This window comes from Cetorhinus maximus, chromosome 9 (assembly GCF_964194155.1).
Source record: "Cetorhinus maximus chromosome 9, sCetMax3.hap1.1, whole genome shotgun sequence".
NCBI lineage: Eukaryota > Metazoa > Chordata > Chondrichthyes > Lamniformes > Cetorhinidae > Cetorhinus > Cetorhinus maximus.
The window spans coordinates 44,775,392-44,802,923 of record NC_135887.1 but is presented as its reverse complement, the minus strand read 5'-3'; the positions used below and the strand labels follow the sequence as shown (position 1 = coordinate 44,802,923).

The 27,532-nt window shown below is 44.3% G+C and overlaps 1 protein-coding gene across 2 annotated transcripts in view; it reads right to left on the bottom strand.

Moving 5' to 3' along the window:
* The window catches only part of LOC144684607 (cytosolic arginine sensor for mTORC1 subunit 2), a 192,168-nt gene that overhangs the window by 99,496 nt on the left and 65,140 nt on the right, over positions 1-27,532 (bottom strand). For both annotated transcript variants that reach the window (XM_078548612.1, XM_078548613.1), the window contains exon 2: positions 2,221-2,291. In XM_078548612.1, coding sequence (XP_078404738.1) covers positions 2,221-2,291 — 71 coding nt within the window. The remainder of the gene's footprint in view (positions 1-2,220; positions 2,292-27,532) is intronic.

Here is a 27,532-nt window from a genome sequence, read left to right as displayed (position 1 = left end):
CTAAATCATTCTATATAAAAGCTAATGTTTCCTGTTTTTAAGGAAATAGTTGATGAAGTTACAGAATGTGATCCCCCCACAAACGCCAGGAATTGCATGTAATTAAAAATAGAATTTGATTTAGCCTGGTAATGCAGAGTCCCTGCAGAGTCTGACAGTTTTGTGCATCTTGCGGTGACAGTGCACCAATGCAAAAGGCTGCAGACTCCATTAACATTCACCATATCACTCTGCTCAGGGCTTTTAACCAAGAAGATCAGCCTCCTTTAGCGGTGGCAGAAGATCCAGAGGAACTATGTAGTGGCAAAATGAGAGCTGAGCCCTGGTCATGGCACCCTGGGCATTCACCCATGTCACCCACCTGTAAGGCCAGCCTTGGTCAATAAGCACTTTTGTATTATTTCACAGGCCCCCGGTGAGTTTCTACAGACGCCAGTTTAAGAGTCACTGAGACACACAAAGGTCCATCCTGACTGGATTACATTGTTGATTAGTAGCCTAGAGATTGCTTTTCCAGACATATACATCTGTTAGTAATCAAATATATTGGCTTGACTTCATGTAAAAAGAGCCAAAAGAACCAAAGCCCATTTCCAAATAGTAGCCATTTTGAGAGCGGTACATTTCTTAAAACCTCCCCCCCCGCCCCCACCCCCACTCCCCTTGTCCTGCCTTAAGCTAAGAAACACAACACAGGAGAGGAAACCCATAAGTTACAGGCAAAATTACTCTTTTTCCATCTCCAGCAGGCTTCTCAGCAGTGTTGGCACTGACAAAAAGTTTATTCATGTTCATTTCTGCAAGCAATATGCCATCAATCCTTCCACTCCCAATATTGCAAGGGATATCTGAAATGCTGTTTGAGCACACAAACTTTTGATGCATCATGCTTGTGTATTCTTCCTAAATTCTTTGCAGGTGTGCTTGAATATTCAGCAGTTTATTTGTATTTTTAAAAAGTGGTGATAACCTTTATTCTAGACGGTTCTCGACCTCTAGCTAAATATGTAATTCTTTAAATAAACTGGATTTTTGAGTTGAGCCTGACTTGTCCCGTAAAAATCGTTTGGTGATCTGTCGATGGCGGCTTTTGGAACTAGCTCACTTGAGAATGGCTGGATCTGCCTGAATTGAAATTCAGTTTCCACTTCATGCTCAGGCAATCTGCTGGTTGGTTAATCTGAATGGTGAAGGAGATACACAGTTGCTCAGGTCCCAGATGCAGTTCCCCTCGTTGCAACGTTACCAGCTCGCACTTCCAGCAACTTGCGACACCACAAAATTTAAAATCCAGAAGTGCATGATCAAGTCTAACCGTCAGCCCTGCCACAGTGAAATCTGGGTCATTGTAATCCTATCCAGCACCTGACGAGGCTCCGCACAACAATGCGGCTCACTTTCGGAAAGAGTGCCCCGATAGGATCAAGTAATTCAGTAATGCTCAGCTTACTTCACAAGCCTTGTGAAGTCACCTACCCTGATTTCAAGTTAGATCCAGGTTCATTTTTAAAGGTTAGTGGGGGCATAGCAGGAGAAATGTGAAAATGGACAAGGAAAGGTCGGTAATGTGAAGATTACAACCCGGTGCTAGGTATTTGAAATATGTATGAAATGTTGAGTTGTTGGACAGATTACAGGTGATTCTTAATTCAGAGAAACCTGTCTATACCACCACCCATGGTGGTGAGAGAGCATTCTGGTACTGGCTAGAATGAAGTTCGTTAAAGAATGGTGGGTAGTTAGGAACATAGGAACACAGGTAATTGGAGCAAGAGAAGGCCATCTGGCCACAATGCCATTTTCCTGCACTATCCCTTGATATCTTTAATATCTAGAAATCTGTTGATCCATGTCTTGAATATACTCAATGACTGAGCCTCCACAGCCCTCTGGGGTAGAGACTTCCAAAGACTCACCACCATTTCAGTGAGAAATTCCTCCTCACCTCAGTCCAAAATGGCCTACCTCTATTCTGAGAGTGTGTCCTCTGGTTCTAGACCCCCACCCCACCCCACCCACAACCAGTTATTAGGTGGTTACTGTAAACAGGTGAACTTTCTGTACAAATTTAAATCTGTATTAATTCAGTCTTGGCAACTGGCATTAAAAAGCCATTACAGGCAGATATCAATATTTTACAAGGCTCACTTATCAATTACTACGTCAACAACCACCCTTATTGAAGAATGCAAACAACACAACTGTGAAGAAGGTTCTCACCCTTAAAGCCTTCTTCATCCACGATAATGGTGTAGTCTTCAGGAGTCTCAGTTAGGCTGAAGAACTTGCACCTTGTTAAAAAGTTGAAAGAACACCATTAGTTTGGGATAAATCAACAGTGTTTACAAGATTGGGAAGTTCTCAATCATAAACCCTAACAGCACTGTGGATGTACCTACACCACATGGACCGCAGTGGTTCAAGAAGGCAGCTCACCACCACCTTCTCAAGGGCAACTAGGGATGGGCAATAAATGCTGGCCCAGCCAGCGAAGCCTATATCCCGTGAATGAATAATAATAAATAAATCTAAACAAGGGCTGAACATATAGTTAAAAATAAAAACAGAAAATGCTGGAAAGCACTTGGAAAGTCAGACAGCAACTGTCAGGAGAGAAACAGAGGCCTCAATTTTACCCTTGGCAGGCTCACACGATCAGCGGGCCCGGGAGCGGCCGGGGAAAGGACCGCCAACCACGATTGGCCCCCGGTCACGATTTCATGCTGCTGGCTAATTAACAGAAATTGAAACGTGTGCTGAGAGGCTCAGCGCTGCCGAGGTGGGGGCAGGAAGAGGGTGGGTGATGACATCACCACGGGCGCGGGTGAGTGCTGCGAGAGAGCTCCCTGAAGGCAGACAGCTGTCTCAGGGAACTGCAGGCCTTCAAATAACAAAATAAAGATGGAAAAAGCTTGAAAAAAAATGTTCATGCATCGCAATCTCGCACCTGAAAGCATACCTCATAAAAATGCTGCCCCCCCCGCCCCCAAGATATTTCCTTTCATTTTATTTCATAACAGAGATTTCATCCCGCCCTTGGATGAAGTTTGATGAAAAATGGAAAGACCGCCTGGCCGATTCGCCCATCCGCCAACCGTAAGGTTGGACGGGTCATGTAAAAGCGGAGACAATTGTGCCGTTAATGGGCTTAATTGCCCACTTAATTTTCGGCAGGTGCACTTCTGACTTTTGCGTGCACCCACCGAGTGAAACATCGCGCGAGTGCGCGATGACATTGGGACGCTTGCCCGATGTCACCTGGCACGATTTTACACTTGATCGGGTCGGGCGCGCGCCCACCCAAGGGATGTAAAATTCCGCCCCTAGTTTATATTTCAGGTCAATAATCTTTCACCTAAGTTTCAAATTGGTCTTCACATGCAGTGTAAATTGTTGTTTTGCCCCTATGCTGATATTCTTGTGAAGTATCCTGAAGAATGCAAGACGACAAGCTTAGACATGTCTCTTTTTGCAGCAATACTATTGGTAAAAATCTCCCATTAAAGTAAATGTGACCAAATGACAGCTTGTATTATAATATATTATTTATTTTAAGCAGAATGCTACTCAGAAAAGGCCAATGCACTATTCAGTATACTAATGTTTGTCAAAAAGCTACTTGGTGCTCTTAGAGAAGCAAAGAAGCCATATCCTAAACAGCAATTAAAGGGCCAATTTTAACCCTGTTCTCCCACAACCAACAAGATCATGGTGGGTAATGGGTTAAAATTGGGCAGTGTGGTTACTCACTTTATGTGAATTGCATTCAAGTCAAAGTTTTAACAGTATGCTTTAGCAAACAATGGAAGTCCTCACCCCTTGGCAGGCAAAGCCCTCGTGAATATTCAAAAATTGGGGTCCAACGGTATAATTTGAGCCCCAATGCTATTTTGACCCCGGGCCATGTGAGATGCACGCAGTGTCAAACCCACCTAGGGACTTTGCTGCAACATGGGTCCAGGACGAGTAAGGGGCCTAGATGAGTAAAAATGTTTCACAATTTAAAAGTTTTCTTGTGGACCTGGGGGGAAAGTTGAAGTGTTCCTCTGGTCCCCACAAGGAATCCCAGCGCCTCTGCTGACCCAGGCTTCACTTCCACCTCATGTGACTGCCACCCCCTCAGATCTCTGCCATCGTTCACCTCAGGCCGGGTCTCTCGTGGCAATCTACTGCCACCTGATTTCCCACTCCCATCCCATTGTTTCTGCAAATAATACGTATGGGCTCTTCATTATTCACTATCTAACGGTCTAAAGTCACATACTTGATTTTTCCTTCTAAATCCATGAGATTAGCATACACTCTTTCATTCAAATTCAAATGCAGACATCCTAGAATGGTTGAATTTAAGCTGGCGCAATAAGACTCTAAAGGATTCAAATGTTGAAAATGTAGTTTTCTCTGTTGTGGGCTCAGAGGCCTTAACACAATGTTTAGTGTCTGTAGCATTGCTGCACATTGCTGCCAGAGACCCATATTATTATAAACTATGCCCTGAGGCTGGCTCAGTATCCATTGCACATCTAACTTTATAAATGCAATTTGTAAGTGCCTGTGGTCTTGGCAGTCTGCGCAATGTTGTGTTCAAGATGCTGAACAAAGTGCCAATGTAAACAGAGTCCCATTATGTGTTCAGATTGCCTGAAGATTGCTTCAAATGCTGAGTGCCCACTGTGTGGGAGGTGGAGTCTTCATGTTGGCCCAGAAGTGTGCTCCAGTTCTCCAGGCCTAGGTCTGCCTGCATCTGGTGGACATGGCCAGTAACAAGAACTGATTGCACATTCACTGTGGCCCTGCTCATTGGCAGGAACTTGCACCAATAATCAGATGTGGAAAACATAGTTGCTGCCTGCCCCCAGGCTTGGGGCCTGGAGAACAAGAGACAGAAAACCTCCAGGTCCTAAAATCCTGTGGTAGAATAAGAGAGGCCCTTTGGGTTTGCTGCCTGTACCTTTGGGAGCTTCGGATATGAAGGGGACCCAGAACAAGGCACACCATCAATTTGTTGGATTACCAAGATGAATAGGTGCCTCTTGAGTGACTGTGAGGAAATTGAAAAGGGGAGGTGGGTAATCTCCCATTCTGCCTCATTGTTGTGTCCATCAGGCACACTTCCCAACTCTCAACTCTAGGGAAGCTCCAGAAATCCCACAACAACAGAGTGGGCACAGATCCAATGAATCTCCAATCCCTTTATGCTTCATTTTGCAGGTGGATGAGCAGAATCAGTAGACACATGGGCCTGAATATTCGCTTCTGGGTCAGGAGTGTAGAGTCAGAACAATCTTGGCTCCGCAAACCTGACCCGGGAGGAGGTGCCCCAGAGTGTCAAATAATCAGTCGGGGGTATTGGGGGTGGAGTGGCAGATGAAAATGGGAGTTGTGGTGGGCAGCCCTTTTTAGCTCCTATGCCAACCTATGCCACTCTACACAACCCCTTTTGCCCCTCATGCCACCCACCACCCTTTGCCCTTACACACTCCTTGCCAGCTCACCGAGTATTCACCATGGGCAGACCTCAGGACCCGTGCTTAGGTGAAATAAAATAAAATATAAGGCTGGAATGTTGCGCTCCCGTGGGCTGCGGGCGTTTGGCGGCGGGAGTGCACAATATGGTGAGAAGGCCAAAAATCGGTTGTGAAACCAGTTTGTGATCATCCACTCCACTTGTCAATGGCGGGCCCGTTTCTTGCACGTTGAGAACTTAATTTCAATATATTAGCATCTCATTATAAGCCCTGCTTAGCGGAATCACCCCCCACACTGGATCATCCAAGCACGTTGGCGTGATTGCACACCGTCACTACTGTACGTAAGAGACATGCACCTGGCGACCTGCACTTCACTCGGGACTTCATGGTTTGTTTGCCTACCTTGCTTCGGTCAGCACTCACGGTCATCAGTGCCAGGCTTCACGGGCAGCACCACATCACCTTTGGGGGGGCTCACGGACAGGCCTCTACCTACCAGACCAGCTATAAGGCGGGGGTGGCTTTTCAGAAGCTGCAGGGCTAGGGCTTGCTTGGGGACGAGGGAGAGGTAGCCTCAGACAAGGGAAGAGGCTGCAGGGTGAGGGCTGTATTGGGGAAGTGGGGGGTGTGTGTGGGGGCACATATTGATCTGTGCAAGTGGCCTCAAGATGATGAGGCTGAGGAGGCAGTCTCCAGTGGAGATGAGGCCAGATGGAGATGTGAGGGTGTGTGTGAGAGAGTGAGTGGTGATGTCCCTTGAATTGGCAGTGGGATGCCAGTGAATGTGTGATGGGCTTGTGAGTGTGTGAGTTTAGAGTGATGAGATGGTTGCCCTACCCTGACAGCATAAATGAGATCATTCATCCTCTTTCTGCACAGGATGGCCAACCTCTTCTGTGCAGCGTTGGCACTGACCACCACTGCCACTGCCACTCAAGCTAGATTGCTGGACCTCCTGTGGCCAAAGCATGGGTGGAGGACATCACGGTGGGCCTTCAAAAGGCATTCCAGTGACGGGTCACTGAACTCTTCTTGGCTTTCGGGGCCATGTTTTCACTGGAACAGTCCTGGGCTGTAAGCATTGAGAACTGTGTGCATGGCTGCAGTTTAGATATGGCACCCGGAGTGAAGAAACGGTGAAGTAATGGCGTGGCGGGCGATTCAGTGGCTGTCCGTAACGAGATGATGGAGCTCCTGTTGTTGCATAATTAGTGAGGCAGGAAGCAGACAGTACAGTGAGAGAACCCACCATTGCGGCCAGTGGGTAAAACATCTTTTATCACACCTGCTACTGCACTTAGTGCAATTCTGGGACAATTCTGCCCTGAGTGTCTATTGCAGACTTTTTAAAAAAATCACTCATTCATAAAAACCCATTCGTTACCTAAACATAACACTTAATAAAAATAAACATTTCACTCTAGTGCTTAATCCCTCATAAAACAAACATTGTAATTCATGGTCCCACTTCAAAGAGTCTATAGCTAGTTGTAGCTGTCAATCAAACTGCAAAATGGCAGGCTCCTCACTATGATAATAAAAGGCTGTAAAACCAGTCATGCAAGCACAAATCCAGTAATGATAACCCTCAGGCTTATGTCAACAGACAGAATGAAATCGCAAGCAATGATTTTTTTTAATACCTCACCAACTTTTTTCAAAGATTTAAAGGGCAGGAATTTTAAATGCCTTGACAGCTTGACAGTTGCTTTTGACAGTTAATTTTTATACTTTCGGTAGTTCCTTTTGACACTTTCTCCAGTTGCTTTTGACGCTTTTGACAGTTGCTTTTGACAGCTTTCTTGACATTTCTAATGAATTTATGCACATTAATGTCTACTTTCAACAATCCCAAAGGGCACCACACCTCTCCCAAAGGGAAGCTTACCTCTCCCAAAGGGCACCTGACCGCCCCCAAAGGTGTCCCGGGACCATACCCAAAGGAGTACCCTACCTCTCCAAAAGGGTTCCCCACCTCTCCAAAGGACTTTGCAAAGTTTAGACCTGCTCCTACCAGGTCTAATCTGCACACATCATGTTTCCTCATTCCTGGCTAATGAAAATCAGACATGACTGGAGGCACCTGCTGATTTATATGGACAGCTGCTTCCGCAAAACATGCATGCGCAAATCCTGACCTGGCCCAAATCCCGCCCCTGCGAAAATAGTGGGTGTCATGTGCAGGGGCAGGACTTCTGGATTTTGGCCTCTTCTACCATGACCAACAACAGAGAGGCTTTCATTGTGGAAATCCAGGCTGCGGTGTACCTGATGACCTAGATATTCAAGATGATTGCAGCCTGATGCACCTGACACAATCTTGCCCGGCAAAGGTTCATTTTCACGGAACAGCTACAGCAGAGAATCCGCCTCAAGCAGCTTAAGAAGACATCCTTGGTTATCAACTATTTTATGTGAGCCATGAACATCCAGCAAGCAAGTATCTTGCATTCACTTTTTATTGGTACATTCATCCAGACTGATAATCGCTACTTTTCAAAACAAGATGCCTCTTCTTCCTCTCCAGCACCATGAAAAGTTGCATTCTCGAATGGTCTTACTCATAATCACTACTATACTGCATCCAGTTCTAGTCCATATTAGTTCAGCTTTAAGCTGATCAGCTAACTGTAAATCAAAGGACTTTTAAAAAGAGACGAATGGGCTGAATCAAAGGGTCCAGATCCAACCATTTCTACAGTTGGTCAGTCAATCATTCCATAATAGTTCTGCGTCACTGTGATAGACTTAACAATTAAATGTGCACATTCCAATAAAATACCGGTGCCAGTCTAAGTCTAATAGAACATTCAAAAATCTGTCCATTGTTGAAGGCAGATAGCAAATCTGTCGTTTAAAAAAAGGAGTCTAAGCTGGATAAACTCCACAACAGACTAGTTCGTTGGGTCTTCACATCTAAATTGTCTATTAAGGAGAGTGGCTGTAGCAACAAAACATTTCATTAGTCGGCTGGATCCTCTGGTGGATAAGAAAATCGTGTAGTCAAGAAAGGTTTTCTTTTTGACTCAAGGATTTTTGACTTTGCTGGATTACTGGTGTATTACTGCAAAGTACATACATGACTGTAGAGCAGGCATCCTTTAATGGTATTCAACTTATTTGTACCAGGCTTCAATGGACACAGAGGAACACTGAACTCCTTTAGCTGACTGACTTTAGTAAAGTATACAGAAAAATGCGCCAAATAGAGTTGAATTGGGACACAAAATGGGCATATGCTGATGAAATAGCAGGGCAAATGCTTTTTTCCCAGCTCGTGGAAGCTTCACAATGAATAGCGCTTGTGGAATTTGCTGAAGAAACAAAACATCTGACCCCAGATGCAGGGTTCTAAATTAACTTTGTGGAATCTCTAACTATAAAGACCAACAGCTGAAGGAATCAGTGGCTTGGAGCAAAAGCCACAAAATAGAAATAGAAATTAGGCAAGTATTCAATGTAACATACTGACAGACATTTATTGGGGGTAGTTTGACAAAAGTCTGCAAGTGAAATATCCTTTGTGTGCATGTTTATTGTATTAAAAATATTCTGGCAATGGAATGCATTAACTTTATTAGAATAGTTGCACTTCCATTGTAACCCATTGTCTACTGATCATATAACCAGTGGCCCAGTATAATTCTGAGATTTGTAGCTTTAAATATTAAAAATACACATTCTGCAAGGGCAGAAAAATAGCAAGTTCTATACCCAAAGGAACATTTTAGACTCCACACTACTTGTACAGCCATTCCTCATTATATTGTTTAACTCGCTATTTGCACATTGCACTCCTTTCTTTCCGCTGTACGCCAACCCATTGGGGAAGAGACTAGACAATTATTTTATCCTTCAAAACTCCACATGACTGGTGAACTTTTAAAGCTACAACCTTTTATAAATCGGCAACTTACAATAAGCTGCAGTGGCTGGAAGTGTGAGAAGTGAAGTGCAGGGGCTCAGAGGGGCTGTGGTGGGTTGGAATCACTACCCCTTCTATATTACCATATGTGAGGCAGTTGTGTCTGGCAAAATAATAGGAAGACTGCAATCAATAGAGGGCACATCCCTTTCAATACCATTTCACCTAAAATGGTACGCAAATATTAAAGTGGAGGTTTTCCACTCGCCTGATACCAGTAATCACCACCTTGAAAAGATTGTAAATAAATTTTTGGCCTCAGATGTTTGGGGTTTATCCACAGCCAGTTGAAACATAAGGAACCAAGAATGCTCTGCCTTACAGGATAAATATTACATGTGCTCACACTGCCCATGACTTTCTGATGTGCAATGTCTGCTTGTGACACAGGACTAGCAAAATTTATCTTTGAATGTTTTCACCTGCAATGTCTACATGGCAATTATTAAAGCAAAAAAAATCTGTTTCAGTACTAGAAACATTGTTTTTAAGGAAACCTTCAAATCAATGTTTCTTTCTTAATTGATATGACAGTTTACCCCGAAATAGATGGCCTCCTGACACCATCATCTGGTGACAATAAACAACTGTGAACAATTTTTGGATGTAAATAATGGCAGCTACATTGTCATCTAAGTGGAAAATAATCCACTTTAAAACTTGCTATTACTGTGGTGGTCAATCAATGGTAAATGAATTTGTGCCAGGTACAAAGCAGAAATTAATTGAACCTTAGCATCTTGCTTTAACATTTAGTCTAACAAGATAGCTCCCTTCATTAAATGAACAAAATACTGCCGACAAAATCTTTTTAAATTCCAATATTAAATTCCAATCTGAAGGTTTCATGAATTTCCAGTTCAATAAATCAATATATTTCAGTTCCATATATTGTGAAATTTTTTTTCTCCAAACAATTTTTTTCTGGGATTTGGCTTAACAGGTTCTACAGACCACTAAATTTAATACATTTTTACAGTGCTAAGTTACAATTCATGGCATTAAGTAGAGCTGATTCTTGTAGCCCAAAGCAATCAGCCCTTTCCACAACGCTGACATAGCCCAAATCAAAATCCCAAATTACATCCTCTCTGATTTCAAGTGTTGTGCATTTTCCCTTTTCATCCTCCTCAGTGGGCCGGATTTTCACGGAGACAGGCTGACTCTGGAGGCCTTCAAAAATGTTGGGTGGGAACTGATTCTGGGATTATTGCCCCCATTCCCAGCGCCAGCAAATTTTTTCAATGCAGGATAAGGATGCGGGCAGTGAGCCTGCACCTCGCACTCTTGACCTGGCTGGTTCCATTCTAGAGGTAGGCATCTCATACCCACCACCCCACTACACCCCTACCCTGTAATTTTCAAGGAGTCAGGTGGGCTTCTAGACGATCCATGGTTCACAACCCTTGAGACGAATCATGAACCATAGTCTAGGTTCAGCAACCTTTTGAAATCTATGCTTAAAAGTCTTACCCATGCCCCTCCATGACCCCATTCTTCCTCCATGCCCAAAACAGTATGCACAAAACCAACAAGCCATGAAATAATAGTGGCAAGTCTTGAAAAGCTCTTGAGAAAAAAACACCCATTCAGAACTCTGCTTTGAAAAAAACCTGCTGCTCTTCCAACCTTATGAGTGTCGATCAGATGCTACCATTCATAGTTTCAATAATAGAATCTTTACCCCATTTCACACCTCTTAATTTTGTCCAAATACATCATATAGACATCGAAAAACTTATCAAAGCAAGAATATATTATTATAACCTCATAAAGATGCCAATCAAATAAACACCACTTCAACCTGTGTAAGCAGACCCCTACTGAGTTAATCCATTAGTGAGTCTTGGAGCTTAAACAAGCATTCATAATGAGGCTATCTGGTAACTGTATCAACAGAAACAGATGGCCAGACATCTGTTTCTCCAGATGGCTTTATTATGAACGCCTGGCTGAGCTTCAATGAAATTTTCCGACTCAAGCTTCTCACCTCGTTAGCAAAAATCCGGTTCAACCCCTCTGCAGGTATGCTCAACCATTTAACTACTTCAACGCCCCTTCTTTGTTGGTCACCTCAGTGTGAGCGCCTCACTGATTTCCTTGCTTACCTATTCCATCTTAACCAAGGTATCTCCTGGAATGGCCTCTCTTCTCACATTCACATTGTTAGATCCAAAGTCCCCTGAGGGTTTATCCTTGGCTCTTTCCCCTTCTTCATCTACATGAAGCCTCTTGGCCGGGGGTATTTGGACTGTTGAGTTGAGGCCGCAATCAGATCAGCCATGATTTTATTGAATGGCGGGGCAAGTTTGAGGGGCTGAATGGCCTACTCCTGCTCCTAATTTGTAGGTTCATATGCATGTCATAATATTCAAAGGTGTTGGGTCAGCTGTCAGATGTAGATTTACCACACCCAGCTCTCCCCCTCTGCTATCTCTTGTGACCACTGCACTGCCTCTGTGCTGTCAAACTGCTTCTTTGACATTAAGTCTTGGGTGAGCCACAATTTCCTCCAGCTAAACATTGGGAAAACCAAAGTCGTTTTCTTCAACCCTGCCACAGACTCCGCACCCTTGGCATTTATTCCATCCCAAAATTCATAGTTCATAATTTTGGCATCTCGTTGGGTTCCAAGCTAAATTTTCAATCACACATGGTCTTTAACATGAAGGTCACCTACTTGTACCTCCTTAACATGGGTTGTTTCTACAGTTTTTGTTTTTGTTTACCAGTGGTGGTCATGTCTTCAGCTGTCTAGACCCCACATTCTGGAATTCTATCCCTAAGCCCATCTGTTGCTTGAGCTCCCTCTCCTCTTTTAAGATCATCCTTAAGACCCATCTTATTGATCAAGCCTTTGGTCACTCCTCATAAAACCCCCTTCTCTGGATAAGCACCCCAATTTATTTTACTACACCTCTGTAAAGTATGTTTTTCCATGTTAGAAGCTCGTCATAAATGCAAGTGGTTATTGTAACCTGTGATCCAAGCACTCACTTGTAGGGAACTTAGAATGGCACATGCCATATAATTTCTAGTGAAGCAGCCAATCTGAGCTCCATGGGACCTAAAACAGGTATTAGGCTGCTTCCATCTGCAAATGAGGTGCCTAATGTCTGTTTTAGGCAGTTGCCAAGGCTACCTGAAAAATGGCCTGACCCAACAATGGGTCAGGGGTGTTTCAGGAATTATTTGCATTTGATAATTTTAAGGGGTTAGAGTGATAAGGTAAAGTCCATGGTATGTATGTTGTGAATGGATTGAAGGGTAAGTACTGAAGTTGGCAGGCTGAATGGCCTTTTGCTATTCCATTTTCTACTACGTTCTTAAGATGCTTTACCCCTAACCACCGGTCCATTACCAAACTATGGCAACATTTTCAGTGAAAAGGTGGTTGCCTGGAGCAACAGCCGTAGAGTGTCACAATCTTGGCTGCAAGCAGTATCCAAAGAGTAATCTCAAAAACTGGCACTCACATGTGGACCTTCACTAATGCATTTCCCCGGAATTAGTAAGGTCATTATACGGCAGTAGGGAGAAGTTGGCAGCTTTTTTAATCCTGTCGAGAAATTTGGCTGAATGACCAACAGAAAGATGATGTGCAAGGAGGAGGAACGTATTTGGAACTTAGAAAGAACAACCATTCGACGGCACCTCACAGTGGGCTGACTAAGCAACAGCATGGGCGATGTCGGTACTGGTGAAAAATGATGATCCTCCTCCAGCGTGAAGCAATAGGTGTTGCCTTGTCTGGCACTTGACTTGCCCTACTGTGGGACTGTGCATTAACAAAGCCATAAATAAATAATGATAGGGCCCATTCATTTGTATTTACAAAATCCCCTGTGGGCCTGCATGAAACAAAAAAAAGCTGTCTGTGTGTGCAGATTCTCCTTCAGCAACATTGCACAGCCAGCCAAAAAAACAAACCGACAAACACAGCAAGCAGCCTATTGTCCTTTCATTCGATGAGGATTATGAACATGGTTAAGCTCTCTTTTCAATTTCCTTTTAGTATTAATTTGCTGCGTTCATATAACGCTTTCTATTTTCTCCAAAAGAAATGTTAATCTTGATCAAAATGTTGTATTTCAAAGAGAAAAAAAGAAAGAATGTATCTTATTGCTCTAGCTGCTGGCAGACTATGCGTCAGCTCCACTCCCCAAGCAGCAGTTTTCAGGTCACTTGTTTTTTTGATACAAAGACAGACTCAGTTTGCAAAGGGCCGCAATGTGGTAATTTGAGGTTGAAAAACAATGAGAAGCCTCTGGAAGTAAAACTAACAACACAACACATTCATTGGTTGCAACACACCCAGTCTTGAGTCACCCTAGAGCACATTGTCAACCAAAACTTTAATACCCTCCTGTTAGTCACAACGATAGCATAAATCTTCAGTGATTATGTTACAAAGAGCAGCAACTCTTTTGCATGAGGCAAGCTCTATAATCTTGATTTATAGCAAAAACTCTTAAAAAGAGTGTCAACAAGATGCATGCTTTATGCTCCTCCAATTCTGGCCTCTTATGGCATCCCCATCACTCTACCATTGATGGCTGTACCTTCAGCTGCTTAAGCTACAAGTCCTGAAAATCCCAACCTAAATCTCTCCACCTCTGTACCTCTCTCTCCTCCTCTAAAATGCTCCTTAACACCCACCTCAGTCCTACTATCTCTTCATGTTGCTCAGTGTGTTTCCCTGTGTTTGTTAACACTCCTATGAAGAACCTTGGGAAATTTTACTATGTTAAATAGTTAAAAGAAATAAAAATCAGATTTGACTTGCCAACCAATCAGCACCTTTTTCTCCTGTCGTAAAAATTATTGTGATACTTTGAAATTTGGCATTCTTGCATTTGTGCTGATGAGTGAAAGATGAAAAACTTCGGCAACATGCCTCCCTTTTCAGTAATATTCAAATATTCTTTACTGTCAAGTGACTGTAGGTTAAAGGTGTTAGGTTAATGCACTTAAAATTGGTGTTTGTTTTTCTCCTGCTGTTGTAAATCCTCTCAAGTAGAAACCAGAGTAGTGAATCCACGATCCCAGCAGGGTGGCAGGAGCAGAGGGACCTGGGTGTATATGTGTACAAGTCATTGAAGGTGGCAAACCAGCTTGAGAGAGCAGTTAATAAAGCATACAGTATCCAAGGCTTTATTAATAGGTTGCGGGGAACATAAAAACTGACTGTAAAAGTTTCTATAGGTATGCGAAGAGAAAAAGATTGGTGAAGACAAATGTAGGTCCCTTACAGTCAGAAACAGAGGAATTTATAATGGGGAACAGAGAAATGGCTGACCAGCTAAATACATACTTTGGTTCTGTCTTCACAAAGGAGGACACAAATAACATACCAGAAATGTTGGGGAACGCAGGGTTTAGTGAGAGGGAGGAACTGAAAGAAATCAGTATTAGTAGGGAAATGGTGTTGGGGAAATTGATGGGATTGAAGGCCAATAAATCCCCCAGGGCCTGATAATCTACATCTCAGAGTACTTCAGGAAGCGGCCCTAGAAATAATGGATGCATTGGTGGTCATCTTCCGAGATTCTATAGACTCTGGAACAGTTCCTACAAGTTGGAGGGTAGCTAATGTAACCCGACTATTTAAAAAGGGAGGCAGAGAGAAAACGGGGAATTATAGACCAGTCAGCCTGACGTTGGTAGTGGGGAAAATTCTAGAGTCCATTATAGAAGATTTAATAGCTGAGCACATGGAAAACAGTGGCGGGATCAGACAGAGTCAGCATGGATTTACGAAAGGGAAATCATGCTTGACAAATCTACTGGAATTTTTCGAGGATGTAACTAGTAGAGTTGATGAGGGGGAGCCAGTGGATGTGGTTTATTTGGTCTTTCAGAAGGCTTTCGACAAAGTCCCTCATAAGACATTGGAATGTAAAATTAAAGCGCATGGGATTGGGGGTAGTGTATTGAGATGGATAGAAAACTGGTTGGCAGACAGGAAACAAAGAGTAGGAATAAACGGGTCTTTTTCCGAATGGCAGGCAGTGACTAGTGGGATACCGCACGGATCGGTGCTGGGACCCCAGCTATTCACAATATATGATAATGATTTAGATGAGGAAACTAAAAGTAATATCTCCTAATTTGCAGATGACACAAAGTTGGTGGGAGGGTGAGCTGTGAGGAGGATGCAGAGATACTTCAGTGTGATTTGGACAAGCTGAGTGAGTGGGCAAATGCATGGCAGATGCAGTATAATGTGGATAAATGTGAGGTTATCTAGGTTATATAGACTAGGCAGGGTAGATGCAGGAAGGATGTTCCCGATGGTGGGGGAGTCCAGAACCAGGGGTCACAGTCTGAGGATATGGGGTAGACCATTTAGGACTGAGATGAGGAGAAATTTCTTCACCCAGAGAGTGGTGAGCCTATGGAATTCACTACCACAGAAAGTAGTTGAGGCCAAAACATTGTATGTTTTCAAGAAGGAGTTAGATATAGCTCTTGGGATGAAAGGGATCAAAGGATATGGGGAAAAAGCGGGAGCAGGCTATTGAGTTGGATGATCAGCCATGATCATAATGAATGGCGGTGCAGCCTCAAAGGGCCGAATGGCCTATTCCTGCTCCTAGTTTCTATGTTTAATAGGGGCATAGAGTACAAGCGCAAGGAGGTTATGTTGAACTTGTGTAAGACACTATTCAGCTTCAGCTGGAGTACTGCGCCCAGTTCTGAGCGCCACACTTTAGGGAAGATGTGAAGGCATTGAAGGGAGTGCAGAAAAGATTCACGAGAATGGTTCTAGGGATGAGGAACTTCAGGTATGAAGATTTAAGGGAGATGTTAGGACTGTTTTCCTTGGAGAAGAGAAGGCTGAGAGGAGGTTTGATAGAGGTATTCAAGATGATGAAGGATCTGGACTGAATAGATAGGGAGAAACTGTTCCCACTCGTGAAAGGATCAAGAACGAGAAGGCACAGATTTAAAGTAATTGGTAAAAGAAGAAGAAGCAACGGTGATATGAGAAAAGACTTTTTCACACATTGAGTGGTTAAGGTCTGGAAATGCACTGCCTGAGAGTGTGGTGCAGGCAGGTTCACTCGAGGCATTCAAAAGGAAATTAGACTGTTATCTGAAAAGGAAGAGTGTGCGGGGTTACGGGAAGAAGGCGGGAGATTAGCACTAAGTGAATTACTCATTCTGAGAGCTGGTGCAGACACGATGGGCCAAATGGCTTCCTCCTGCACTGTAACAATTCTATGATTCTGATTTAGGCCTTAATTATCTGACCTGCGATCACTGCAGCCATGGCTCCCTGATCTGTATGCCTGTACATGTTTGTACTATGTTGCTACACTAACTATGGGGATCCTGGCAGACTTGGTGGCATTAGAAAACCAAGTTGCTGTGGATCTTATCTTTTAATGGTAAGTTTTCCTTCTGAAGAGCAGCGGCACCAGCCAACCAACCAAAAGAAAGAGGAGTCCACAGAGATCACGTATCTCATGAGTGAGCCCCACTCTCAAGACTACATTGAATCATAGAATGATACTGCAGCAGAGGCCATTTGACCCATCAAATTTTCCAATTCCTTTTTGAAAGCTACTATTGAATCTGCTTCCATCCGCCCTTTCAGGTAGCGCATTCCAGATCATAACAACTTGCTGTGTAAAAAATATCCTTTCCTCAAGTTGGGTTTTTGCCAAGCAACTTAAACTTTTTGTGCTCTCTGGTTATCCTCATTTACTCTATCAAAGTCCTTCATGATTCTGAACACTTTTCATCTATCCTTAATCTTCCGTGCCCATCTCTAGTCCCTCCACATAATTGGAACCTATTATCACTGGTACTCACCAAGGCCTCCTCATCCTTCTCAAAATGTGGTGCCCAGAATTGGCCACAATATTCAAGCTGGGGCTGAACCAGTATTTTTGAAAGGTTTACTCTATACCTCTATTTAAAAAGACAAGGAATCCCATATATACTTTTTCAATCCCTCATCAACTTGTCCTGCCTTCTTCACAAACTTGTGCATTTATATCCTCAGGTCTCTCTGTAGCACTCTACAATTCCCTTCTGTCTGATGAACAACCATTCACCACAACAGCCTATTCAGCTAATTTTGTATCCACACAGCCACTTGATCAAATGCCTTTCGAAAGTCTACATGCACATTAACTACACTTGGTTCAAAACCCCTCGCCATTATTTCATCAAAAACCTCAATCAAGTTACTCCATCATCATTTGCCATGAACAAAACCGTGCTATCTTTCATCCCTTAATCCACGTTTCTCCGAGTGCCAATTAATTTTATCCTGCATTATTGGCCCTTTTATTTACTGAGGTAAATCTTGTGAGCGGGATTGAGGTGATGGCGGGTGGGGGGAGGATTAGTTTTGGACATTTCCGTGTGCTGTGGCACTTTAAATCCAAAGAGTGGATCTTTTCTTCAAGCAGAGGAGAGCCATGACCCAGGAGCGGGTAGTGAGTCTGCAGTGGGGTTAGTGGGAGCATGGGTCTAGAATGGGATGGTTGTTGATTCCTGCGGGGTTGGGGGAAGGGGGGTGTGGGTTGGTCTGATTTTGGGCTCTTATCAGAGGCAGGGAAGCTTGTTGGGCCAGGATGCGGCACTCAACTGAATGCGTAAATAGCTATTTTTAACAAACTGAATTCAGGCTTTGAAAGACAGCAACAACATACTTTTTACTTTACTCTCTCCAGCTGGAGATTGAGGTCTGGAAGAAATGAGATCCAACCTATAAAACTGCACTTGGAAGAATTTGTCATTGTTCCAACTAACTGTCTAGAGAGATTCCGCTGTTGTTAACCATATCATTGTAGGCAGTAACCTGGAACTCCAGCCTCTGAACTTTCTAGCAATGCATTATCAGTTCTTGCTGGATGACCCAAGGGTGCATTCTAAGCTGATAAGATAATGGAGAGCACTGCTGAGTAACCTTTAGTTATCTAATTGCTGTCACCATTTATATGATATACTTAAGAGTTATTCTCACATTTCACTTCAGTGTTCTCCCTAAGTGAGTCATGTCCCTTCCTGTTGTCCTATTGGAAAATGCAATAAAGCTGGCCTTTCAAAGTGCTCCTGGGTGCAGAAATCCATGACTTGCAATGATCGTAGAATAATATGTAAACGTACTTGCAAGATTTCCCCAGTTTCAGGATGTCTGTACCTATGATGAGTGTGGGGTTACTTAAGGAGCACAATTTTCAATCTCACCCCTTTCCCCCCACCCCACCAAACCAAATCCATTTCTGCCCAGGTGATTATGTCTATTCCCATGATGTGCATTGTGTGTCGAGGAGGAGGGGGTGAAGTCAAAGAAATGCCTTCCTTGTCCACAATCTTCAGACATTAGAAGGTGAACTCTTAACAAACTCCTTAATTACATAAATGTATCCAATTAGCAATGCAGTCGACTTCACTTTCCTGCCCTCTCCCTGCCCTTGTGCAAGTCGGTAGGGTCGGCAACGGAGGTGGCAGTGGGACATCCTGCACCATGTGCACAAACATCTGCAGGTCGAGAATCGGTCTGATCAGTCACATGGAGACCTAGGGCAGAAACTCGTGGCCCTGTGTGGACATCATCCTCGAATCAAGGAACAGCCGACAACTACACTGGTGAATACTTGAGAAGCTGAATACTAGCACGCACAGTGTAGAGATACCTAACCTACACTAGTGAATACTCAAGAAGCTGAATACTAGCACGCACAGTAAAGAGGTACCTGACCTACACTGGTGAATAATTGAGATGAAATACACAACCAAGCCCACTGATTATGGCAGTGCCTCACGCAATGCTTTTCTTTGGTTCCAAGCTTTCTAAAAGTGAGTTCACATTGTCAAAGCAAAATATTACAGCAGCCTTTAAGGAAACCTTCACCGCAGAATACAAAGAACTACGCTCAAAAGGATCCAGCACAAGGGCAGGTAAAACGGTAAGAAAATGAACAGTAAGAAAATGAATGAGAAGTGCATGTGCTACACTAAAGTCTGCAGAGGAATTTATTATCTGTACGGAGATGAGTGTCTTTCAGAAGCTCATTGCTGACCTTTAAGGACATTGAAAAAGGTTGGCAGGAAAAAAAATGTACAGTCTGTCACACGATAAGGCTCATTTTCAACCCACTTACTTATTCTTTTACTCAACTTAGTCCATCCAGTACACACACAGTGCTCACTGAGGGTTCAATATTTTGCCAATTTTTTCAAATGGGTTTTTTAAATTGTAGAAACAAAGGAGCAGGAGCAGGCCAGTCGGCCCTTCGAGCCTGTTCCACCATTTAACTAGACCCTGGTTGATCTTCTACCTCAATGCCATCGTCCCACACTATCCCTGTATCCCTTAATGTCATTGATAGGAACATGTTAGGAACGTTTTGGTTGACGTTAACGCATCGGCCAGTGAAATGCCCAGGTAATTAAACCCAGCCATGATTCTGGGTTTCTACAATCTGGTCAAAATCGTTAAAAAAAAGCTTCCCTACTGTAAAAACAACTATATTTAACAATGATGAAATGTTACATTCCACCTAAGAATTTAAGTCCGAGATGCAAAAAGACCAGTTATTCCACCAAAACTCATCTCTCTTCGACACTAAATCTTCCACTGTAGCATCTGATTGTACTTTAAATACCTCAATATTTTATTTCTATTAACAGACGCGTTAATTTATTCAAAGCACTTATCACTGAAAGAAGATCTTTAATGATTCCGGTTCTAAATGTAGTTTCCATTTAAATTTTCATCCTCTGGTTCATACTTGTGTGATCATAATAACATTACTCATGGATCTTCTGTGATGATGCTTAAAGGAACTACTGTTTTATGGGAAATGGATCCCAATACAGTTTCATGTGCAATGCAGAGGTGTGTCCCTTTCAAAAGATAGATGTAATTGCTCTATATTCTTGAAATAAACGGTAGGTTTAAATTACTCATGTTGCAGACAAGAACAAGTTACAATTAATTTTCTAGAACCACTGTGGGCTTGATGTGAGGGAGCTGAGACACTTTTTAATATGTGTTCAGCATCTGTAAGAGATTTGAGGTAGGAAGTGCAATTATAATAACTGTAAGCATTATTACTTTAAAGAGTTAAACTTTCTTAACACATGGCTCAAAGCTGTTCACTTGTTTTTTATTTTGTTTCAAATTACTTGCTTCTCCATAGTCAGCTCTTGAACAAGTGGAAGGGAGGGTCAAAGGAGTCAGGGTCACCTGACAATAATGCCCAATCAGATATGGTAGAATAAATTTGCTTATGTTAGAATGTAATTTGCCGACTATTTAAGAATGATACATTTTCGGTTTTATGGACCAGGAAAATTAAAATGGAGAGGCATGTACCACTGTCCTTTAAAATGCCATTTGGAAGCCCCTTCTCCCCACAGTAACAATCTCAGCTGCCCATTTCTCGACTGCACTGCCACATTTAGATGATTTTGAGGATTGGGGCCTTCCTGCCACTGTACAACTGATCCGTCAATGACCAGAGATGGGGAAGTGGGAGAGTGTTGTACTGCCCGCGCAGCAGTGGAAAGATCGTTAAGGTCCTGCATAGCTGGTAGTGGTCACCTCTTCCTCCCTCTGTCCTCTGGACATCAGGAAAGGAGCCAGAACCCAGGAAAATGGGTCAAGGTCACAGCAGCATCACACAAGTGACTGATTCACCCTCTGCTCTTTCACATTTGCTGCAGAAAGTGTTTTCGGTTGTCGCCAGAAATCCCACAAAACCACAGAGAGCAGAAACCATCCCAGAAACTTACTACTTAGTATTATACTAATGTTATGTGAAGCATGTGACAGCATGTCCTATACAGAAAGCTTTCAATGTATTGGATACCACCACCATGCAGGTGCACTCACACGCATCATTATAAACTTGCACAGCACTGGAAACTTTAATAAGGTTTAAAAAAAAACAATTTATTACAGTCTGCGGGGTGGTGCATCAGAGATTCACCATGATGTGTCACCAACGAGGAACACCAGCTTTCATTACAACAGCTGGTCATACATATTCCAGCACATTGTCAAGCGGACAAAAAGAAATCCTTTTTGAGATCGTGATACTGCACTTCAGCTCCTACAGGCAATGGTCACAATGGTGGTCCCATGGGCCATCGATCTGGTCGGGAGGAAATGACTCACGTTCCTCCGGCCTGGGTATTCTGCTGCGGGGAGGCAACTTCACCATCTCCGATGTTAAGGAGGTGGTGGGCGGGCGCCTCCTCGTAGCAGACGTAATGTACAAGAATGCTCCACTCCGATTAATTAACGTGTACGCCCTGGCACAAAAGGCCGAGCGGCTGGCGATCTTTCAGCAGCTCCCACTGCTGCTGGCGACCTCCAGGCCAGTCATTCTGGGCGGTGACTTCAACTGCATCATCGATGCGGCTGGACGATCCGGCAGGGCCGACAGCAGATTGGACACTACGTCCAGATCCCTGATGGAAACAGTTAAGGATGCCAAGCTGCACGATGTCTTCAGCAACCCAAAGATAAAAACAAAAAACTACTGCGGATGCTGGAAATCCAAAACAAAAACAGAATTACCTGGAAAAACTCAGCAGGTCCGGCAGCATCGGCGGAGAAGAAAAGAGTCGTCGTTTCGAGTCCTCATGACCCTTCAGCAACCCTACAGACGGAGCGCAGCGTAGATACACCTGGTTGCGGCCAGACGGGTCCATCCGTTCCAGGATAGACTTCCTGTTTGTGTCCCGTGCTTTCGCAGTCAGATCTACCGACGTCAAGCCGGTGTTCTTCTCTGACCACTGCCTCCTACTGGCTGACTGTCACTTAGAGGAAGACCAGAGGGTGGGCAGGGGGGCATGGAAGCTAAACGTGCAACTGTTGACCCCAGAGAACATTGAGGAGCTCAAGAGGGATTACAAAGGTTGGAGGACCGTGAAACCCCTCTTTGACTCCCTGACACACTGGTGGGAAACATCAAGAGGTTTTTCATCCTCAAAGGCGTCCAGAAAGCTAGAAAGGAACAGGGGTACATGTCCCGACTCCAGAAAAACATGCAGAACCTGCTCCGGCTGCAGTCGATGCGGGTCGATGTCAAGGAGGAACTCCAAGAGGTGAAGAACCAGCAAGCCTCACTCTTTGCCTCGGAGGCCTCCAAGATCATCTTCCGTTCCAGAGTCCGCTCCGTGGAGCAGGATGAGACGTGCTCACGTTTCTTCTTCCAAAAGGTACACAGAGAGAGCTCTGTGATCAGCAGCCTGAAGGAAGAAGACGGCTCAGTAAAGTCATCGCAGTCTGACATTTTGAGGATCAGCAAATCCTTTTATGCCGGATTGTATGACGTGAAGCCCACAGACAGCACGGCCTCCCAGTCCTTCCTGTCCTCTATCACGGAGGTCTTAGACGACAGTACACGGGAGAGCCTGGACAAACCACTAACTCCTGACGAACTGACTAAGGCCCTTGAGTCCTTCGAGAAGAGTAAAACTCCCGGAAGCGACGGCTTGCCGGCGGAGTTGTATTCAGCTCTGTGGGACTGGATTGGCCCAGACCTGCTAGAAGTGTACGAGAGTATGCTCCTGGCCGGCAGCATGTCAGAATCCATGAGGAAAGGCATCATCACCCTCATCTACAAGCACAAGGGGGAAAGGGAGGAAATTAGAAATTGGCAACCCATTTCACTGTTGAATGTGGACTATAAGTATCTGTCCAAGATCATTGCCAATCGGGTCAAGTCCGCTCTAGAATTGGTGATCCACCCTGACCAGACCTGCACTGCCGGGCAGGAAGATCTCTGACAGCCTCACGCTGCTCAGGGATACGATTGCCTATGTGCAGGACAGGGGTGTGGACACCTGCCTCATCAGCCTGGATCAGGAGAAGGCCTTTGACAGAATATCGCACACCTACATGGTGGATGTGCTCTCCAAAATGAGGTTTGGGGAGGGAATTCGTAATTGGATCCAACTGCTCTACACTAACATCAGTAGCGCAGTCTTGATCAATGGGTGGAAATCAGATAGCTTTCCGATTAAATCTGGAGTCAGGCAGGGCTGCCCTCTCTCCCCGTCCCGACAGGGACGCGATATAGAAGCCTCTAGATAAAGGGGGAAAAATGTGCCCAACATCGCCCTCATGTTGATGGCCATCTTTGTGTGCGGTTGCATCAAGCTGTGCATAGACCCTCAGTACGCAAACACCAAGTGTCACTACGTGCTGAGGTTCTACCTGTCCCCAGTGTTGCAAAGGATGGGTCTGGCCACGCTGCCGCGGAACGCGTCAAGTAGTTGGACCGTGCCGTACCACCTGTCCCTCGTAGAAAAATTTATGCAGAGAAACACCTTTGACCACAAGTCCATCAGGCAGTGGTCGGCACGTAACATCTTAGAGGCCCTGCGGGGAAAGGAGAGGGTGGATCCTGTGGGATGGTTCCCCGAGCAGACTGTCAAAGTCATCTGGCAGAATACCTCATCGCCAGAACTTTCCAACAAGCACCAAGACATAGCTTGGCTGGTGGTGAGAAAGGCCCTCCCCGTCAGATCCTTCCAACACGCCAGGAGTCTCATCCCCTCTGCACGTTGCCCTCGAGATGGCTGTGGTGGGGACGAGATTGTTGTTCACTTCCTTGTGGATTGTGCCTTTGCAAAGAAGGTCTGGAGAGAGATGCAGTGGTTTCTGTCGAGGTTCATCCTGAGCAGTTCTGTGACACAGGACTCTGTGCTCTACGGGCTGTTCCCAGGGACACACACCGAGACAAACATCAACTGCAGCTGGAGGATCATCAACTCGGTGAAAGACGCTCTTTGGTCTGCCCGAAACCTGTTGGTCTTCCAGCGCAAAAAGTTGTCCCCGACCGAGTGTTGCAGACTAGCACATTCCAAAGTCCAGGACTACGTGCTGAGGGACGCACTAAAGCTTGGGACAGCCGCCGCAAATGCGCAACGGGGAAAGGTCACTGCCATAGTGCACCGAGGGGCTGGGAACTGTTGAGAGCCCCTCGGGCTGCACAGCTCAAAATGAATGTATGCAGTGACTACTAAGTGTGTTATAAATGTATTGAAGCACCTCAGAGTGCAACATGATGTATGTTGATAACTCCAATACCTTTGTCTGATTGTCTGCATTGACCATATTGAAATGATTGTAATATTCATTGATTGTATTGATGCACCTTGTGATACATGTTGTAAAAGTTGAATCTGATTGTGCTTATGTGATGGTGATTTTGAAATAGTTTGGAATGTTCTTCCAGATATTTTATGAATAAAGTATATTTTTCAAAAAAAAGAAATCCTTTTTGAGATCATTTGAATACCTGCTTTACAAAGTAAATTTGTCATTGTAGCATCACATACCTGTGGTGTGGTTATGGTTCCCTGATCAGAATGCTATGAAACAACCACTAAACATTATATTAAATTTGATATATTCTAGCAAGTTGCGATTTAAAAATAAAGCTCCTGTGCATTTTTATTCATGCCTTGAAATATTTAACAAGCAGTTAACAGATGTTCAGAATTAGTAGCCATTAATCACCAGACTATTTCACTCATAAGTCCATTATTTTTACTCTTATTTCTCCACAGAAGTGTGGTAAAAGTATGATTTCATATCTTTTGAGGAGCAGGAGCAGTACATAGAAATTCGATGCCACAAGTGTGAAGGTCACTTACATTACAAGCAAATTGGGCTTGTGTAATTAACAAAAGGACTTTCTTACGAGTGTATTAAACCTCTAAACTATTGGCTACTAATTCTGAGAGCATTTATATTACCTGATTACTAAACTCTAAAAATTCAGAGGATATTGTTTATATTTTTAAGTTATAACTTCTTACTGGCGACGGAAAATTCAAATCACTAGGAATGTTTTATGGCTGTTACTCTTCTGCTCAGAGTTCACTAATTAGTTATTTAAATCCAGTTAGATTATAAAAGGCCCAAGGGGCCTTTAAGCCTTAGTTTGGTCTCAGGGTGGAGGAAGAAGTACACAAGTAATTGATTCACCCCCCCGCCCCCGTCTCCTTCACACGTGCTGCAGAAAGTTCCTTTGGTCGTGGATGTTAGTGGTAGAAGGACTGCAAACAACAGGGAAGTAGTTTCTTCGTGTCAGGATGTTTTAGGCAGGAACCTGGGAATGTTCGGTTTGCAGGATATTAAGGGGAGAAGGAGAGTGAACTGCTCTTACTGACCTACATTAGCTCCTGGTCAAGCTTTGCCTTGATTTTAAAATTCTCATCCTTGGCTGGGATTTAAGATAGGCGATGGGGTTAGAGAACCGGTGGGAGTCCTGTGTCACTTTTCTCCGGGAGGCCCGTGCTATTAGATTCCAATCAGGCACTTACCCAATCAGCGTCAGGCCTTCTGTCTGATTAAGCCCCCGGAAAGGTGGAAATCCCGCCCCTTAGAGCTGTCAGCCAATCAGAGGACCGCAGATCTCCACTACCCGCAGCGCCATCGGGAACAGTGACGAGTGCCGGTACTACGTGGGGCCTACCTTGAGAATTGCTGATGGAATCCCAGATAGAGGTGAGTGTGAGTGGGATGGGTTTGTGAGGAGGGGGAGGGTGGTGAGGGAAGGCTCGGGTATGGGGTGGCATCCTGTGGGCCCCCACTCCCTTCCTAATGCTGGGTCCCTCAATCAGGCACAGAGTGCCTGTGAACAAGGGGCCCTCCCCACCCCACTCCCCCATATGCAGCTGGCAAACCCAGGGTTTGCTGGCGGCCTCCCTGGATGGCAAGTCTTTCACCCGCCACTGGTATTCAACTGGTAGTGGCAGATGAGGCCCTTAATCAGTCTCCGAGCAGGAAGACCTCCCACATGCCTTCTCACCCCGGACCTAATCGGAGGGAGGTGGGAAGGTGCTGGGATCTCCACCCTGCACCCTCCTATCCAATCACACGGCTCCATCACCTCCAAACTGCCTTTGTGGGGGGAGGATGGGGGGGGGAGTGGTTATTAAATTCTGCTCCTTGTTTTCAAATCCCTCCATGACTTTGCCCCTCCCTATCTATGTAATCTCCTTCTGCCCAAAAACCCTCCAAGATATTTGTGCTCCTCTGATTCTGGCCTGTTGAGCAACCCCAATGTTAATCGTTTTACACTGGCAGCCGTGCCTTCAGTTGCCTGGGAACTATCTCCAGAATTCCCTCCCTCCACCTCTCTTTCCTGCTTTCAGACACTCCTTAAAACCTATCTTTTTGACCAAGCTTTTGGTCACCTGACCCTAATATCTCCCTATGTGGCTCGGTGGCATATTTTGTTTTGTAACATTCCTGAGAAGAGCCTTGGGATGTTTTACTAAATTCAATGCACTATATAAATATATGTTGTTGTTATTGGCAGGAGAAGTCCTGTACTATAAAAGTTACAAGTAATTGTACTTTATGCTGACTCACTGGCAACAGCAGTGGAGATGTTCATGGCTCAGTCCATGCCTCCGTTGGGCTGAAGCAACATTCAGCAAGTGAAGTTATGTGCTGGGCCCAAAAGTGAGGAAAGCTGAGGCAAAACGTTAAGGTGAAGAGGATTCGAGTTGGGTGGAAATGAAAATTGGACACGTTCTGTAACAGGCCGCTAATCCACATCGCCAGTTTCATGCCGGGGTGTCACTGTTCCAAGCGCACTTCAGTTAGATTTTGTTGAAAATTGTTCAAGTTCACGATTTACCAAATCCATTCTTTATGAGTATATCTAAACTGCAGAATTCAAGAAAGATAAACTAATACAGAATGCTGGCATTTATTTTAAAGACATTTATTTACAAATGTTTCATCAACTGGATCAGTAATAGGAGCGTCATGTTATGAGTGAGCTGTGGCTCAGTGGACACACATTTATCTTTGAGTCAGAAGGCTGTGGGTTCAAGTTCCACAAACGCTTGAGCATCTAATCTAGTCTGGCATTGAAGTGCAGTGCGGAGGGAATACAGCACTGTCAGAGATGCTGTTTTTCAGATGAGACATCTGCCCTCTCGGGTGGTCATAAAAGATTCCATGACATTATTTGAAGAAGAGCAAGGAGAGTTCTCCTAGGTCTTAGCTAGGGGGATAGCTAGGAGAAATCCAGCTGCTCTTGGTATCCTGGCCAACATTTATCCCTCAACCAACATCACACAAAATCAAAAAATTATCTGGTCATTATTTTATTGTGCACAAAAAGACAGCTGC